The sequence below is a fragment of the Bombyx mandarina genome, chromosome 10, assembly GCF_030267445.1.
Source record: "Bombyx mandarina strain Sakado chromosome 10, ASM3026744v2".
In the NCBI taxonomy this organism is placed as follows: Eukaryota; Metazoa; Arthropoda; class Insecta; order Lepidoptera; family Bombycidae; genus Bombyx; species Bombyx mandarina.
In genome coordinates this window covers 9,329,544-9,345,606 of record NC_143217.1, presented here as the reverse complement: position 1 = coordinate 9,345,606, position 16,063 = coordinate 9,329,544, and the positions used below count along the sequence as shown (strand labels likewise).

General features: G+C 44.2%; 2 protein-coding genes across 3 annotated transcripts in view; both read left to right on the top strand.

The window, feature by feature from the left end:
• The first annotated feature begins 3,739 nt into the window (after positions 1 to 3,739).
• The window catches only part of LOC114250604 (receptor-type guanylate cyclase Gyc76C), a 33,642-nt gene continuing 21,318 nt past the window's right edge, over positions 3,740 to 16,063 (top strand). The window contains exons 1-3 of one of the 2 annotated variants that reach the window (XM_089730605.1): positions 3,740 to 3,825; positions 3,924 to 4,078; positions 4,160 to 4,527. The gene's annotated coding sequence lies outside the window, so the exon portion shown is untranslated. The remainder of the gene's footprint in view (positions 3,826 to 3,923; positions 4,079 to 4,159; positions 4,528 to 16,063) is intronic. The other variant, XM_089730606.1, reaches the window with a different exon arrangement.
• On the top strand, positions 4,757 to 14,057 carry LOC149502214 (uncharacterized). The gene is made up of 2 exons (XM_089730495.1): positions 4,757 to 4,897; positions 11,501 to 14,057. Exons 1-2 carry the CDS (start codon positions 4,757 to 4,759, stop codon positions 12,029 to 12,031), a joined length of 672 nt encoding a protein of 223 aa, XP_089586621.1. The 3' UTR covers positions 12,032 to 14,057.

The following is a 16,063-nucleotide window of genomic DNA, read 5'->3' as shown; positions in this document are numbered from 1 at the left end:
TTGTCACAATCACGGCTTAAAAAGTATGCTAATGGTATTTCTGTGCCTTTTTTAAATGTAATTTTTGGTGGGTGTTAGGTTGAGTATTATACTTTGAAGTCTAGCTGGGGCTGACTGTATATTTTTTCTGAATATTGCGTCGAGCGGCTTATGATCTGATTCGACTAATAACTCTTTGTTTTAGACATACTCACGGAACTTTTTACACCCAAGTAGTAGTAGTGTTTAACTTAGCCCAATATACTTCATTTTCAATCTGAGGATAATTTTGTTCAGATTTAGTCAATGCTCTGGCTTCATAAGCTACTGGTTGGCCTTCCTGAAGGAGTGCTGCATCAAGATTCTTTGACCGATTTGTTTAAATCATATAATAACGTAAAACTTTTTTTATTTTATTGAGTGCTTCATCATGATAGAGTTCCCAATTAAAACATTTGTCCTTGTGAAGCAGGTCTCTCAAAGAGTTGGTGAATTCTGACATGTTGGGTATGTACTTATTTGAATATGTTATCATTCATAATATCCTTTGCGGTTCTTTTTTGTTCTGTGGTGTTTTCATGAATTCTATGGCTCTTACTTTTTCAAGATCTGCTTCTAAATCTTTGGCTGAGACCATATGACCCAAAAAATGTATTCTTTTGGCTTTAAAGGTGCATTTACTTTCATTATGTTTGAAACTAGAACATTCCAATGTCTCTATTACTTCTTTCACCCTTTTCTGTAGCTCTTTCTTCTTTTTGGCATGAATAAAGATATCATTGATCAATACTTACATTTTTGAATTCGCTGAGAGGATTAGTTATGATTTCTTGAAAAATTCTAGGTGCTGACGATATTCCAAATGGAAACCTTTTGAATGAATATCTTCCCAGTGGTGTAGGAAAAGTTAGTATATTTTGTGTTCTTTTGCCAATTTAATTTGTCAAAATCCTTTAGGGCAGTCTAGTAGGGAAAAGTATTCTGATCCTTTAATTGTTATCTGCTATCTCTTCTATTGTTGAAAGTGGGAAATGTCTTCTTAAAATATTTTTGTTCACATCTGATGGGTCGATGCATATTCTCAATTTTCCTTTTTGTCTGACTACCACCATCGGGCTCACTGCCGGTGTCGGTTCTGTCTCAGGTGTGATGACATCCCGTTTTACCATTCTATCTAATTCTTGTTTTACTTCATTTCTTATGACGTGTGGATCTTTTCTTGGCGGTTTTATTTCAAGCGTTTTCTATGAGGTTAATATTATACTCTAAATTTTTGTAGCAACCTAACCCTTTAAATATGTCATCATTGGATGAATTTTATTTCAATGTTTCAACCTGTGCGACTAGTCCCAACTTCTCACAAGTGTTTAATCTTAAGACTGGTGTGACTCTTTCAGCTACAACTTTAAATGGTATTTTAGCAGTTTTCTCGTTTATTTTGCATTGTAACTTCACTTCTCCAAATGTACTGACATTCTGTTATTTGAGAAACTAATTAATTTTTTTGTGCGAGTTAGTTGTATACAAGCTTGAGTTTTCTGTACTATGAATTTTGGAAGGACGTTGCACTCTACACCAGTAAAAAGCTTTGCTGTAAGTTTGGTGTTACCAGTTTGGACACCTTTTATCCAATCTTTGGAGTTGCGACACATAATTGTCCTATAAATGATTCATGAATTCTCGGAAGTAGAATTTTCTTCTAAAGTATTTTTTTGTTTCAGTAGAACTTGGGAATATTTGCATAATGCAGCATTGTTGCACTTTGTGCATAATTTGTTGTAACCTTGGCATTCCCTAGCTTTGTGGTTTGAACCACGATGTTTAACAATCAAACTTTACATTTTTGAAGTTTTTATTTTATTGTGAGTATTTTTTCACTATTCTCAAATTAGTTAAGTTGTTTGGAGGCTTGTTCACTGCTTTTATAGATGGCTGTAGCTTTTGTGAGATCAAGTTTTCTTCGGTGAGTAATTGTTCTCTGATTTGGGCTGATTTTATTCCGAATACAATCTTCAAGTAGAGTGTCAAATTCGCATATGTTTGCTTGTATTTAGATTCTAGTAATGAATTCGTTAAATGATTCTTCTTCATGTTGCTCAATTTTGAAGAAAACATACCTTTCGAACGACACGTTATTTTTCGGCGCGAACTATTCTTCGAATTTTCCGATAATGATGCTTAACTTTTGTTCGTCTATTGTATTTAAATTAAAACTATTGTAGATATCAATTGCATCTGTTCCTATAACTAACATGAATGTTGCGGCTTGAATGTCAGCAGGTTTCTTCTTTAACTGATTTGCAGGATAGCCGTCGGAGCAACATGGTTCCTAAGGAACGTGGATCTCCATGAAGACCTGATCCTTGACTCAGTCAGATCTATAGTCAGCATCATTGCGCCACTTTGACAAGGCGGCACGACTTGAAAACCCTCTCGTCGTGGCTGCCGGGAATTACATACCCGATCCTGTAGACCGAATGATAAACAGTCGACGTCGCCCTCAACACGTCATTACGGATCCTCCCGATCCATTAACGGTGTTTTTAGGTACCACAAGCACCGGTCACCGTCCTCGTTGACCCCTCGTTGCGACGAAGGGCTCGACGAGTGAATTAACCCATAGACACAGCCCATTGAGTTTCTCGCCGGATCTTCTCAGTGAGTCGCGTTTCCGATCCGGTGCTAGATTCTGCGAAGCACTGCTCTTGGTATGGCCAGTGTTAGCAACACTCCCGGTTAGAGCCCCGTGAGCTCACCTACACGCCAAGGAGAAGCTGAAATGGCCTCTCAAGGCTATCGGCATAAGTAGGATTATAAAACTTAACTGAATTGCGAACATACCATTCCAACCATAGATAACCATCATTACTGGTGGTAAGACCTCTTGTGAGTCCGCACGGGTAGGTGCCACCATCCTGCCTATTTCTGCCGTGAAGCATTAATGCGTTTCGATTTGAAGGCCGTTGCAGCCGTTGTTTAGAAGTCGTCGTGGCCTGAAGGATAAGACGTCCGGTGCATTCGTATCTAGCGATGCACCGATGTTCGAATCCCGCAGGTGGGCACCAATTTTTCTAATGAAATACGTACTAAACAAATGTTCACGATTGACTTCCACGGTGAAGGAATAACATCGTGTAATAAAAATCAAACCCGCAAAATTATAATTTGCGTAATTACTGGTGGTAGGATCTCTTGTGAGTCCGGACGGGTAGGTACCACCGCCTTGCCTATTTCTGCCGTGAAGCAGTAATGCGTTTCGGTTTGAAGGGTCGGGCAGCCGTTGTAACTATACTCAGACCTTAGAACTTATATCTCAAGGTGGGTGGCGCATTTACGTTGTAGATGTCTATGGGCTCCAGTAACCACTTAACACTAGGTGGGCTGTGAGCTCGCCAACCCCACTAAGCAATAAAAAAAAAGATTAGTTGAAATATCGATAGTGCCGTGGGGAATGAATACTTTGTGATGTGATGTTAAGTTAAAATATATATTTTTTTGTCAACGAAGTGATTAATTCGTCTAAACCTTAAAACTTGCTAATTTTAGCGAAAAGTCAGTGATAACAGTTTGCACCAAAATTATAAATTCTTTGGATAAGCTAGGCATTTCGAATTTTGCTTAAAACATTTTATTAATATCTGTATCTCGCAAATTGTTATTCGTGACGAGTTTAGCGCGTATCAGACATTCGACCGTCGACGTAAATTTAAATAAATTTATTACTTTATCGTCAACAAGTATGTACAAGTACAAGTATGTAGGTACTTCTTTAAATTATTAATTGTGTAATAAGTCGTAAAATTAAATCTTGGATTCTTACTCCGATTCTACACAATGTTATTCTCTGTAGGTAACACTCGCACTGTTTTATCTTGAAGAATTATTTTTATTATGTTATTAAATGTTTCATTCTTTTGTGAATATTTTTAAAATTTTATATTTAGGTCTCGTAATATTTACATGAGAGAAGAAAGTGTTGATTAAAATTTAATGTACTTGAAGGCTTTAAATGTGTTGACAATCTTGACCAATTAATGTCTTGACCATTGATGAAGAGCAAGTTGACACATTTCAATACAAGGAATATTTACCATTCATGGTAAGTACATACATGATTCATTGGCATTAAAACCTTTGTTTACCCTGTGTGATGTGATTTTATTATGAAAAATCTTTTCAGGCATTTCAATGAAAAGACTTAGCTCATAACAGCTGTACTAAAAATATAATATTGATAATTAGTGTGATTTGTGGGTGGGCATTTCAAGAGATTTTATATAGGTATAATAATCGGTATGAGTATTGAGTTCTGACCCTGACGTACGCAGAAGTCCATTTTTGGGTCTCTTGGGGGAATAAGGCAAGAGGGGCAGGTGGTGCCGGCCATGTTGATTACGTGATTGGATCTTCTCGCGTCGCGTCACATGCCGTCAGTTGTGATTGGTTCCCTGTGTTGTGCACGCGCATCACTGCAGCAAACTATACTTTCATACAATTTTATTACCCACAATTTTTTTTATTAACCTCATTTAATTTATATTGTTTTTGGTAAGTTTTTATCATCCTAATATTATTATAAAAATATATTATTATAATGTAATATTTTACGTTTTATTCTCAAAATAAAAATATAATTATACAGTTAGGTACTAAAGTAGCCATTGTTACTGATAAAATAAGAAATAACATCAACAACATCAATTGATGATGCAATTTTTCATTAACAGTAAAGTATATGTACCTTCATTTATATTTTTATTTATGTTTTGGATTCAAAATGACAAAGAATGTCGCATACCGCATGTCGGATACCAAATATGCAGAAGATTTCGAACCTGAAACATATGATGACGATGAAGATGAAGTTCCTACAGCTAGTACTAACCATTTTGCAGAAAGTGATGTGATAAGTATATTGGTATGTCATTTACGATAGAATGAAGCACATAACAATTTATTTATTTATTTCATGTATGTTATACTATGATTAAAACAACATAAACATATACATACTTACCTAAAATATCTATTTATTTATTGCATTCTAATTTTATCTATCTATTTAAATATATTATGTATATATTTGTATATACAAATATATATGTGTGATATAATAGTTGGGGAAAAGTTATTTCGCATTTTTTAAGAAAATTCACACCATTTTTAATAGTTTATTTACATTTAACTAAAGTATGTAGGTACCATTTCGCCATCTTGTAGGTAGGCACATGATCCCATTGTTATAGAAATTTTGAGGCTTCAGATCAAAATACCGCGACAATTGGTTTTGGCAGTCCTCTCGTGATGTTAACCTGACACTGCCTAAAGAATTCTGAAGAGATCGAAACAGGTGGATACATTAAAACCTCCCAGCCAAGCTCTTTTAATTTTTGCTGAGTGGCTAAAGATGTGTGAAATCTAGCATTATCATGATGAAAAACCACACCCCTTCTGTTGATTAATTCCGGCCGCTTTCTTTCAACTTCTTGCGCAGTAGAGTTCAGAATCGATGGTCCTGCCTGGTGGTAACAGCTCATAATAAATAATGCCCTTCCAATCCCACCACACACACAGCATCACCTTGTTGCGAGTTAACCCGGGTTTCGCCAGCCTGACCGGCCTTTGACCACGACATTTTCCCGCACGTTCTTGTCGTACGTGATCCACTTTTCATCACCAGTTATTAGCTTCTTCAAAAATGGTTCGGTTTCATTACGTCGTAATAAAGAATCACAAATGAGTACACGGTTCATTAGGTTTCTTTCAGTGAGCTCGTGAGGTTCCCAAATATCGAGCTTTTTGTGTACCCAGTTTTTTTCAAATGCGCCAAAACTGTTTTGTGGTGAATTCCCAGCTCTTCAGCTACGTCGTAACTACTGATATATGGTCAGTTTTAGAGTACGGCTTGCTCTAAACGCCATGATAATTTGGAGTCCCCAAAAAAAATCCGTACGATTGGCAGTGAAAAATTTTCCCATGGAAAGAGTGCGTGCTTCTATTGATAACTGGCCTCAACGTTTAAAGGGCTGTATTGCAGCCAATGGAGATCCCTTCGAATAAGCTTTTTATACTTTAAATTGTTTTATATTTATGTATTAAACTAGCGACCCGCCCTCGCTTCGCTTCGGAAACATTAAAACACATATGAAACCAAAAAAATAAAATTTAAAAAAAATTAAAAAAAGTAGCCTATGTTCATCAGGGACAATGTCGGCTTCTAATGGAAAAATAATTTTTCAAATCGGTCCAGTAGTTTCGGAGCCTATTCGAAACAAACAAACAAACAAATCTTTCTTAGTATAGACTAACACACAGATTTTTTTTTGTTTTCCTTTGTAACAGTATTTATGGCCAGACTAAGTATATACGGTACATAGATCAAAATAACATTTTTTTACAATTTTTGTCTGTCTGTCTGTTTGTTCCGGCTAATCTCTGGAACGGCTGGACCGATTTTGACGAGACTTTCACTGATAGGTAGCTGATGATATAAGGAGTAACTTAGGCTACTTTTTTTAGTTTCGCCCCGAGCGTCACCCGCGGTACGGCAATAACCGCGGGTAATATCGCGGGACTGCTATCAATAATAAAATTTCATGTTTCCGAAGCAAAGGGAGAGCGGGTCGCAAGTTTCAAAATAAAAACGATTGCGGTGAAGTATCTTACATAATGTCAAGGGCCGTTGGTAGTGTTTCTAATTATACAACCATCACTGTATGTATAAAACAGAATCAATTGATAATATTTTAGAAGTCGGTTAAAAGTAGGGTTTTTTCTGACTATAATACGAGCGAAACCCCAGGCAAAAATATTATAAAATTACTAATACATTTTTAAATGCCAAATTAAACGAAAAAATAAACAAAAATGAACAAATAATGCTTTATTTAAGAACAAGTTTGGTTAGCAAAAAAAACATTATAGTGACCTTAACACATAGAAATATGCTGTCGCGGACTTTTTTTAGAACTTTTAAAAGGGAACAATTTTGTAATACATTATTATAGCAAAACTTTAACCGTTACCGTAGCACACGCATCGGAATCTCTCAAAAGGAAAAAAAGGCCCGATTTGAAACATTGTATTTTTAGTGCTCCGCTCGTATTGGTCTTAGGCTGGACTCATACATCCGGAATTCGTCTCTGAATCCATAATCTAAATTCATATTATTCATTCAGAAACACAGACATTCTGATTTTTTCAGATTATGATTTTCTCAGATCGATCGGTAAGAATGATACTGACGAGCGTTCTGAATTCCGGATCGGTACATTTAAGATTATGATTTCATAACGTGCGTGTTTCTTCTACATTCTATTCGAACACGCGAGCATACGCCGGAATCAGATTATGAATTATTTCGGATTTTATACACCAGCAAACATAGTTGTGCAGGACGAAATAGGGATTTAATAGTTTTATCTTTTTTTTTTTTTTTTTTTTTTTTCCTACCTAAGCTGAGAGCCTTGAGAGGCTATATCAGCGTAACCCTAACTTTAGTAGGTGAGCTCACGGGGCTCAAACCTGACGATGTTGCTAACACGAACCCTAGCAAGAGTCGTGCTTCGCAGAATCTACCACCGGATCGGAAACGCGACCCACTGAGAAGATCCGGCGAGAAACTCAGTGGGCTGTGTCTGAGAGTTAATTTACTCGTCGAGCCCTTCGTCGCAAGCGACGGGTTCGACGAGAACGGTGACCGGTGCTTGAATTACCTAAAAGCACCGTTAGTGGATCGGGTGGATCCGAGATGACGTGTTTTGGGCGACGTCGACTGCTTTCCATTCTGTCCGCAGGATCGGGAATGTAGTTACCGGCGGCCACGATGAGAGGGTTCTCGTGTCGTGCCGCTTTATCGAAGTGGCGCATGGACGCCGACTGCAGATACTTACTGATGGACTCTAAGTCCAGGTCGTCATGGAGGTCGACATTTCTGACGAACCACGGGGCTCCGACGGCTATCCTGCAAAAACGGGATTGAATGATTTGAAAGGATTTTAAGTGTATGCGGGCCGCGTGAGCGAACACTACACTTGCATAGGTCATGACGGGGCGTATGCAAGTTTTGTAGAGTGTCACCTTATTTCTAAGGGACATTTTACTTCGCCTACATATCATCGGGTAGAGACGTCCTAGAATGAAGGCGGCACGGTCGCGTACCGTCTTAATGTGGGGGCGGAATGTCATCCTACTGTCGAGGGTGACGCCTAAGTACTTGACCTTCGGGGCCCACGGTATGGGCTGGTCGAACATCGTGATTGGGCGAACGGCGGGGTCGGGGGTGTTGACGCGCCTAGTCGGGAGAGGGATGCTCAGCGTGGTGTTCGGAGGGCGACCCCTTTTGAAGAGCACCGCTGTGCTTTTCGTGGGGTTGATGTCGATGCGCCACTTCCGGAACCACTGTCCCATGGTGGTAGCTGCGGTCTGGAGTCGTCGATGAAGCAACGCCTTCTTCCTACACGAGTAGTAGATGGCGGTGTCATCGGCGAAGAGCGCCAGATGGGTCTCCGGAGACCGGGGTATATCGTTGATATACAAACTGAATAGTAACGGGGAGAGGGCGGAGCCTTGCGGGACTCCGGCTGTGACGTGACGGGGCCGGGAACGCGTTCCCTCGACTAGATATCGGAACGAACGGTTCGACAAGTAGTCTCGTATGATGAGCACGAGTCTGTCTGGCACTCCCATGTTATACAGTTTGTATATCAAACCGTTGTGCCAGACTTTGTCGAACGCCTTCGCTATATCGAAGAAGAGGGCTCCTGTCGGAATGGGTTTCCGCCTGTTCAGCCCTAGTAAGATGTGCTCCGTGAGGCGGTGCACTTGATGGACGCACGAGTGTCTGGCGCGGAATCCAAACTGCTCGTCTATAAGAATTTTATTCGCGGATACGAAATCCCAGAGGCGTTTACGAAGGAGCCGTTCGTATAATTTGCCTATCGCCGGGAGGAGACTGATGGGGCGGTAACTCGCGGTTTCGTTATTCGGTTTGCCCGGCTTGTGTATGCCGATAACGTCCGCTTCTTTCCACGCCGCGGGAAAGATGCAGTTCGTCATAGCAGCATTTAATATCGTGGCCAACATCGTTATCAGTTGGGCTGGTAACAGTTTTAGCGCGCGGTTGCGGATGCCGTCGGAGCCGGGAGCTTTCCGTGGTTGTAGGCTATCGATCGCCTCCTTGACCTCGGAAGTGGTAATGGGGGGTAACGCGTCCGAGGGCGGCAGGGAAGCTCTGCGCTCGACCTCCCCGTCGACGAACTCGGTGTGTTCGGGGTCCGCGTGTTGAGTGCTGGTGGTGCACTGTTCTTGCAGTGCATCGGCCAGCAACTCTGCCTTGTCATCGTCATCGTAAGCCGGTGATTGGCCTGAGGGGCGTACGAGAGGCGGCATAGTGGCTATAGTTTCGGACTTGAGGGTCCTAGCTAGTCGCCAGTATGCTTGGTGGGTGGGCGCGAGTTCTTCTAAATAACTATCCCAGTTTTCGTTTCGGGCGTCGCTTAAGCGGGATTTGACCTCCCGCTGTAAGCGACGCATCCGAGTCCGGTTTGAATCCGTGGGATATCGATCGTAGGCCCGGATTGCCGCGTTCCTAACTCTTACGAGGTCCCTAAGATCGGGGGAAAGTCTGATGCGGTGGAAGCAGTCCTCCACATCGACTTGCTTAGAAGATCTTATGATCGCCGTCGAGACGTGATCAGTGAAGATGTTTATGGATTCGACGGTATCCTCGGGGGATGGCGTTGAATCCGGGCCGCAAGGGAGGATTGGTGGAGCGGTGTCAGCTAAGCACGTGCCCAGCTTCTTCCAATCCACCATGGTCCTCATATCTGGTTCTCGGTTGACTGGGCGACCGAGCTGCATTACGACAGGTCGGTGGTCTGAGTCGAGTTCTGACATTGCCTCGATGGAGCGTAAGCGCAGAGTTACGTTCCTCAGCAGTGCCAGATCTATTGTGCTCGGACGACGCGCGGCGTTGTACGGATAGCACGTGGGGGTCGGGGGGTTGAATATTTCGAATGTGAGGTCGTCTATGAACGCGTCGAGACGCCTACCGTTCACATTCGTGCGATGGCAGTTCCACCTAGTGTGGTGGCAATTTAAATCGCCTGCCAGGATGACCGCGTCCCCCATACCGAGCAGTGTCTCGAGGTCACTGCTCAGGAGGGGTTTGTCAGGGGGAGATAGACGGATGCGATGACGATCGGCTGGTGTCCCGTCAGCGCGATGCGGCACACTGACGCCTCGATATGTAAGAGCGAGGGAGTATCGAGAGGGACGCAGTGCAGGGCCCTCCTATAGTAAATGACAGTCCCGCCCTTACGGGTGGAGAGTCTGTCATTCCTAACCATGACGTAATTCGCGACTTTGGGGTCGCGACGCGAGGGCTTTAGGAAGGTCTCCTGCACCAGAAGGATGTCGATGAGATTGTCGCGAAGAAACTCATAAACTTGATCGCGCTGACGCGCGAGTCCGTTAGCATTATAAAATGCTAACTTTAAGGAACGCGGTTTTACCCTACCGTTGTTGGCCATTGATTACCGGTAATCAAGCCAGCGTACGCTGGACGGACTCGATGACGTCCATATGGTCGAACGTCGCGTATAGGCGGTCATCGGCCGTGACTGCCCTGCGCATGGCGTCGGCGAACGAGCGCATGCGATCTATATTTATCGCGGCGATATAATCACGCACGATTGAAAAGTCGTTTACGGCAGGCCGCGCGGGGCCGGGGCGAGGCGCGGGACCGGGCGCGAGGGCGGGGCGCGGCGCGAGCAGGGGCTGGGGTGCCGGTGGTTTCCCTGCCAACGTGAGCGGCAGCGGTTTTGCCCACGCGGAGACGGTGGGCACCGGTGCCGGCACGAAGGCAGGTTTCGGCGCGCGGGGCGCCGAAGTCTTTGGGCCGACGGTTTTAGATGGCGCGTTGGCCAGACGCTTCCGCGGGGCCTTGGGGCATCCGCGGTAGTTGGCTGTGTGGCCCTGCTTCTGGCAGAGCACACAGCTCGGGGGTTCGGTCGCGGTCTCTTTGACCCGCGAACAGTCGGCTGTCGCGTGGTCACCGAGGCACTTTACGCACCGCGGACGCGCGTGGCAGTTGCGCGCGGAGTGGCCATACAGTTGGCACCTATGGCACTGACCGGGAGTGCCTTTTTTGTGTGGGGCCTCGACGGTGACCCCTGATAACCCGCAAACGGTGCGGAGGCTTGAGGCAATTCGTTTGCCTTCGGCGGTTGGTTCCAACGCGACGAGAACCATGTTATACGCGAATTTATCGCGCCCGCTGTGCATACGGTGCACACTTATGATTGGGTACGTTTGCCTGATTAGGTCTTCCTTGATTAGCTCGACGTCGAGCTCTTTTGGTACTCCGCGTATTACTACGCGGAGCTCGCGGTCCTCCTGGAGTGCATAGGTGTGGTATCCTATGCTCTCCTTTCGGAGGTAAGAAGTGAGGGCCCTATGGTCGCCCGGCGTTGCGACCTTTATTTGAATCCCGTGCGCAAGATTACGCGCTTGGGAATAGTTGATTTTGTTGGCCGTAAGGGCCTGGGATACCCGGTTCCACGCGGATTTTTCACGTAGGATTACGGGCGGAGGCGCGACGATTTTGTTGACGGGCGCGGGTTTCGGCGACGGAGTTGCGCGGCGAGGGGAGTCGGGTGTGACCACGACTTTAGGACGCGACGCGTTCGCGGCCTTAGGCTGTTTTGGCGCCGTGGACGGTTCCACGGCACGGGCGCGTTTTTTGCCGCGCGTGACGGTTTGGAACCCATCCGAGGGTCCGGGTTCGGGGCTGGCGGCCGATTCGAACTCCATTTCCGACTCGGAGTCGGAGCCGGAGCTCGATGCCGCGCATGACGCGATCGACGCGGGCGCGGGGGTGGGGGGCGACATCGGTGAGTCGGGGATAGTCGCGGCTACTAGGCTAGCTTTGTACGCCCTAAACTTCGACATAATGTCCGGGCAGTACTCTCGAACGAATTTCGCGAACAACGCGGGGTTTTCGTCTTCTTCCATCGTAGTTTTGCCCAGGGGGGGCGTCCCCGGGACTTAAAGCAACTCGCCGAAAGGCGAGTCCCCTGAGTAGGAGTTCACCCCCTGCGCTTTACCAGCAACAAGGGGGGGGAGTGCCTTTGCCGTGAAAACGGCAGTCGGCTGGGGATTGGGGTGGAAGTTGGGAAGGTGGGGACCCCACTGGGTTGTGAGTGCCACAACAAGCGGTGATCGCAGCGGGGTTTTAGTCTTTAAAAAGACTGTTTTGCACGCCGAATAAGATAATTAAATTTAATAAATGAATGGATGAGTGAAATGATAGTGAAGTTGGCGTTTCGAATGCACAACTCAAGTACAAACTGTTTTTACAACTCAAGGTCGCGACGCCAGCGACAGCGCGTCAAGAATGCACAACAATGCCGCGATCGGTGCGACAACGACAATGTTGAACAACTCGAGACTCACGTTCGCGACGGCAGCGACAATTATTTGCAAAAACGCGTCCGGACTGAACGGCGATGCAATCGGAACTCGATTTGAGTTTTATCAAACAAATAGAATTAATATATTTAGTTAATAAGTGATTACGTTAAAAAAAATATAATCTTAAATTATTTTTTATGCAATATGTTAGTGTATCATATCAGAAAATGTAAACAGACCAATAGGAACGAATGTGGAGCGCTCTCGCTACGGTAACATACAGATCACGGGACCCTCCGAAAGTGGCGCGACGATACGAGGGCGGCACTGAAAATTTCGGGAATTAACGAATTGACACAACATTACTATTTAAAAATGTATTTATTGCTTTTCGAAGTGTTCTCCGCGAAATTTGACACATTTTTCCATACGATGGAACCAATCATTGAAGCAACCATTCCATTCGGAAGTTGGGGTCTCCAAAATGGCCGTTTTGTAGGCGTCCACAGCTTCTTCAGGTGATGAAAATCTCTGTCCACGCAATTTATTCTTTATTTTAGGGAAAGTATAGAAATCATTAGGGCTTAGGTCGGGGATGTACGGCGGACGGTTTAATAATTCTATGTTTTCTTGCTCTAAAAACTCTTTTGTTCTGTGCGCGGTGTGAGAACTCGCATTGTCGTGATGGAGGATGATGCGGCGGTTGCAGTTCTCTTTACGGAGTTCAGAAACGACCTGTGGCAAACAAATGCTAGCATACCATTCTGCATTAACCGTTCTTTGTCCCTCAAGAGGAATAGTCGTAACATGGCCGGTTTTGGAGACAAACGTGGCCACCATTTTTTTTGCAACACTCCGTGAACGAACAATTTTTGTTGGCTTTAACTCATCTTCGAACACCCAAACTCATGACTGGTTTTTTGTTTCGGGTTCGTACGCGTATATCCAGGATTCGTCACCTGATACAATGTTGTATACAGCATTTGAGGATCCTGCGTGGAATCTTTCGAGAGTTCTGACGCACCAAGTAACGCGAGCCGCTTTTTGCTCTTCACAGAGCGAATGCTATATCCACCGGGAAAACAACTTGTTTACACCTAATTGTTCATGCAAGATTATTTGTATTTGACTCATGCCAATGTCTAAAGTTGCCTGAATTTTGCGGTATGTCACATGTCGATCTTCCTCAATCAGCTTACGCACAGCATCAACGTTTTCTTGGGTGACTGCAGTTTTTGGACGACCTTGACTGGGATCATCACTGAGCTTGACACGTCCACGTTGAAACTCAGCAAACCAGCGATAAATTGTGGTTTTGGATGGGGCTTCATCACCAAATGCAGAAATCATCCGGTCAATACACTTTTTTTGTGTTAAACCACTTCGAAAGTCATAATAAATCATCGCTCTTGAATTTTCTCGAGTCAATTCCATTTTCTCAACGACTAAACAAGTTTGACAAAACCTCGTGACAAGACCGAGAATCTTTTTTTAAATAAATAAATGGTATTCGATTTTTAAAACCAAGGAGTTTTCAATTAAAAAGATTTTAATATGACAGGAACAGTGAAAATATTCCATTCCCGATACTTTTAGTGCAGCCTCTGTAGCGCGTCGCGAGATGGGGTACTGAAATAAATAAAAAAGGATGGCCATTTATAGACAAAAGCAACCTCCATGACGACCTGGACTTAGAGTCCGTCAGTAAGTATTTGCAGTCGGCGTCGATGCGCCACTTCGATAAAGCGGCACGACACGAGAACCCTCTCATCGTGGCCGCCGGTAACTACATTCCCGATCCTGCGGACAGAATGGAAAGCAGTCGACGTCGCCCAAAACACGTCATCTCGGATCCTCCCGATCCACTAACGGTGCTTCTAGGTACTTCAAGCACCGGTCACCGTTCTCGTCGAACCCGTCGCTTGCGACGAAGGGCTCGACGAGTAAATTAACTCTCAGGCACAGCCCACTGAGTTTCTCGCCGGATCTTCTCAGTGGGTCGCGTTTCCGATCCGGTGGTAGATTCTGCGAAGCACGGCTCTTGCTAGGGTTCTTGTTAGCAACGTCATCAGGTTTGAGCCCGGTGAGCTCACCTTACGCTGAAATAGCCTCTCAAGGCTATCAGCTTAGGTAGGAAAGAAAAAAAAAAGGCAAAAGCAAGAAGTCTAAAAATCAAGTGAGAAGTGAAAAGAGAGAAGAGGGAAGAAAAGAAGTCGTCGCATCTCAAAACCCCAAGCCTGCTACACACCATCCCGCAGTGCATCACCCCTGCCTCAATAGGCAGAGAGGTTCAGTCCGAGCAGAGGGATTTCCCCGAGGCCCGCTCCGCGCCCCCGCAAGGGGACGCGACGACCCCACGGCAAAAGTCAGTTACCAGCAGATCTCCGACATAGAAACATCATAGAAAAAGTCAGTGATCACCAGAACTCCGACAGAAACAGTTAACAGCGGATCTCCGACATAGAAACATCATAGAAAAAGTCAGTTACCACCGGATCTCCGACATAGAAACTTCATCAAGACAGAAACAATTACCAGCGGATCTCCGAGATAGAACATAGTACAGTTATCAGAAAACCACCAGTGAATCAGCTACCAGTGAACCAGTTACTAGTAAAACAGTTAAATGTCAGTTACTAGTGAAACAGTTATAACGTGTCTGTGTCTAAGGGTGTCCCTGGTATGCCGATGTTACATGAGGCCCAGTCGCGTCACTCCCCAAAAGGTTGTCTATGGGTCGAGAGACACGGGGCCGAGTCGCACCACTTCTAGACACGTCACCACCGGTAGACAACCGGTGAACAGGAGACTCTGTGAGGAGGATCTCAGGGCGCCACCACTTACCGCTCTGGGAGACTCACGCCAATAAATGAAACAATTACAATATATAATTAACGGCCGTCTGGTGTAGTGGTAAGTGACATGGTCACTACACAAGGGGGTCGCGGGTTCGAATCCCGCCAAGGGAAGATATTTGTATGATAAATATAAATGTCTTTGCCAGGGTTATGGATGTATATTAAATATATGTATGTGTATAATAAAAATATTACATTTATATCCGTTATCTGGTACCTGTAACACAAGTTCTTTACGAACTTAGCACGGGACCAGTTAACGTGGCGTGATTGTTAGTAAATATTTATATTATATTTATTATTTATTTTATTATATTACACTTGAGTTTATTCACTATACATGAATACAGATTCGATGATTATAATTGTTTGCACAGAATAAATTAGTGGTAAGGTATCCTTGATTAAATGTGTGTCGGTAAGTATACCGAACACACGCGAAAGTATTTAATGTAAGTGAGATTAAATTAACAATATTATAAACAATGACGGTATCACCAGTTTGGTTCACAAAATGACGATGAACGATTACTGGATTGCTTCCCCGCAACTGGGGTTGCTGGATCCGAGCCAGGTTGTGTATGCAGGTGTGTTTCTTTGTTCTACGGTAGTCAAGTACTTTCTTGGATCGCCTAGCCAGAGCACCTCGCTTCCGGCAGCGTCCACGTAGAAAAGTACTGCGGGATCTCGAAGGTGATAAGTTCACACTCCGCACCCTAACCGATGTACATGGAATGTACCAGTTATTAGGACCCTGGTTGAATAAAAATACACCAAGGAACTGTTAAATTGACTTTGGTAAATACGTAATA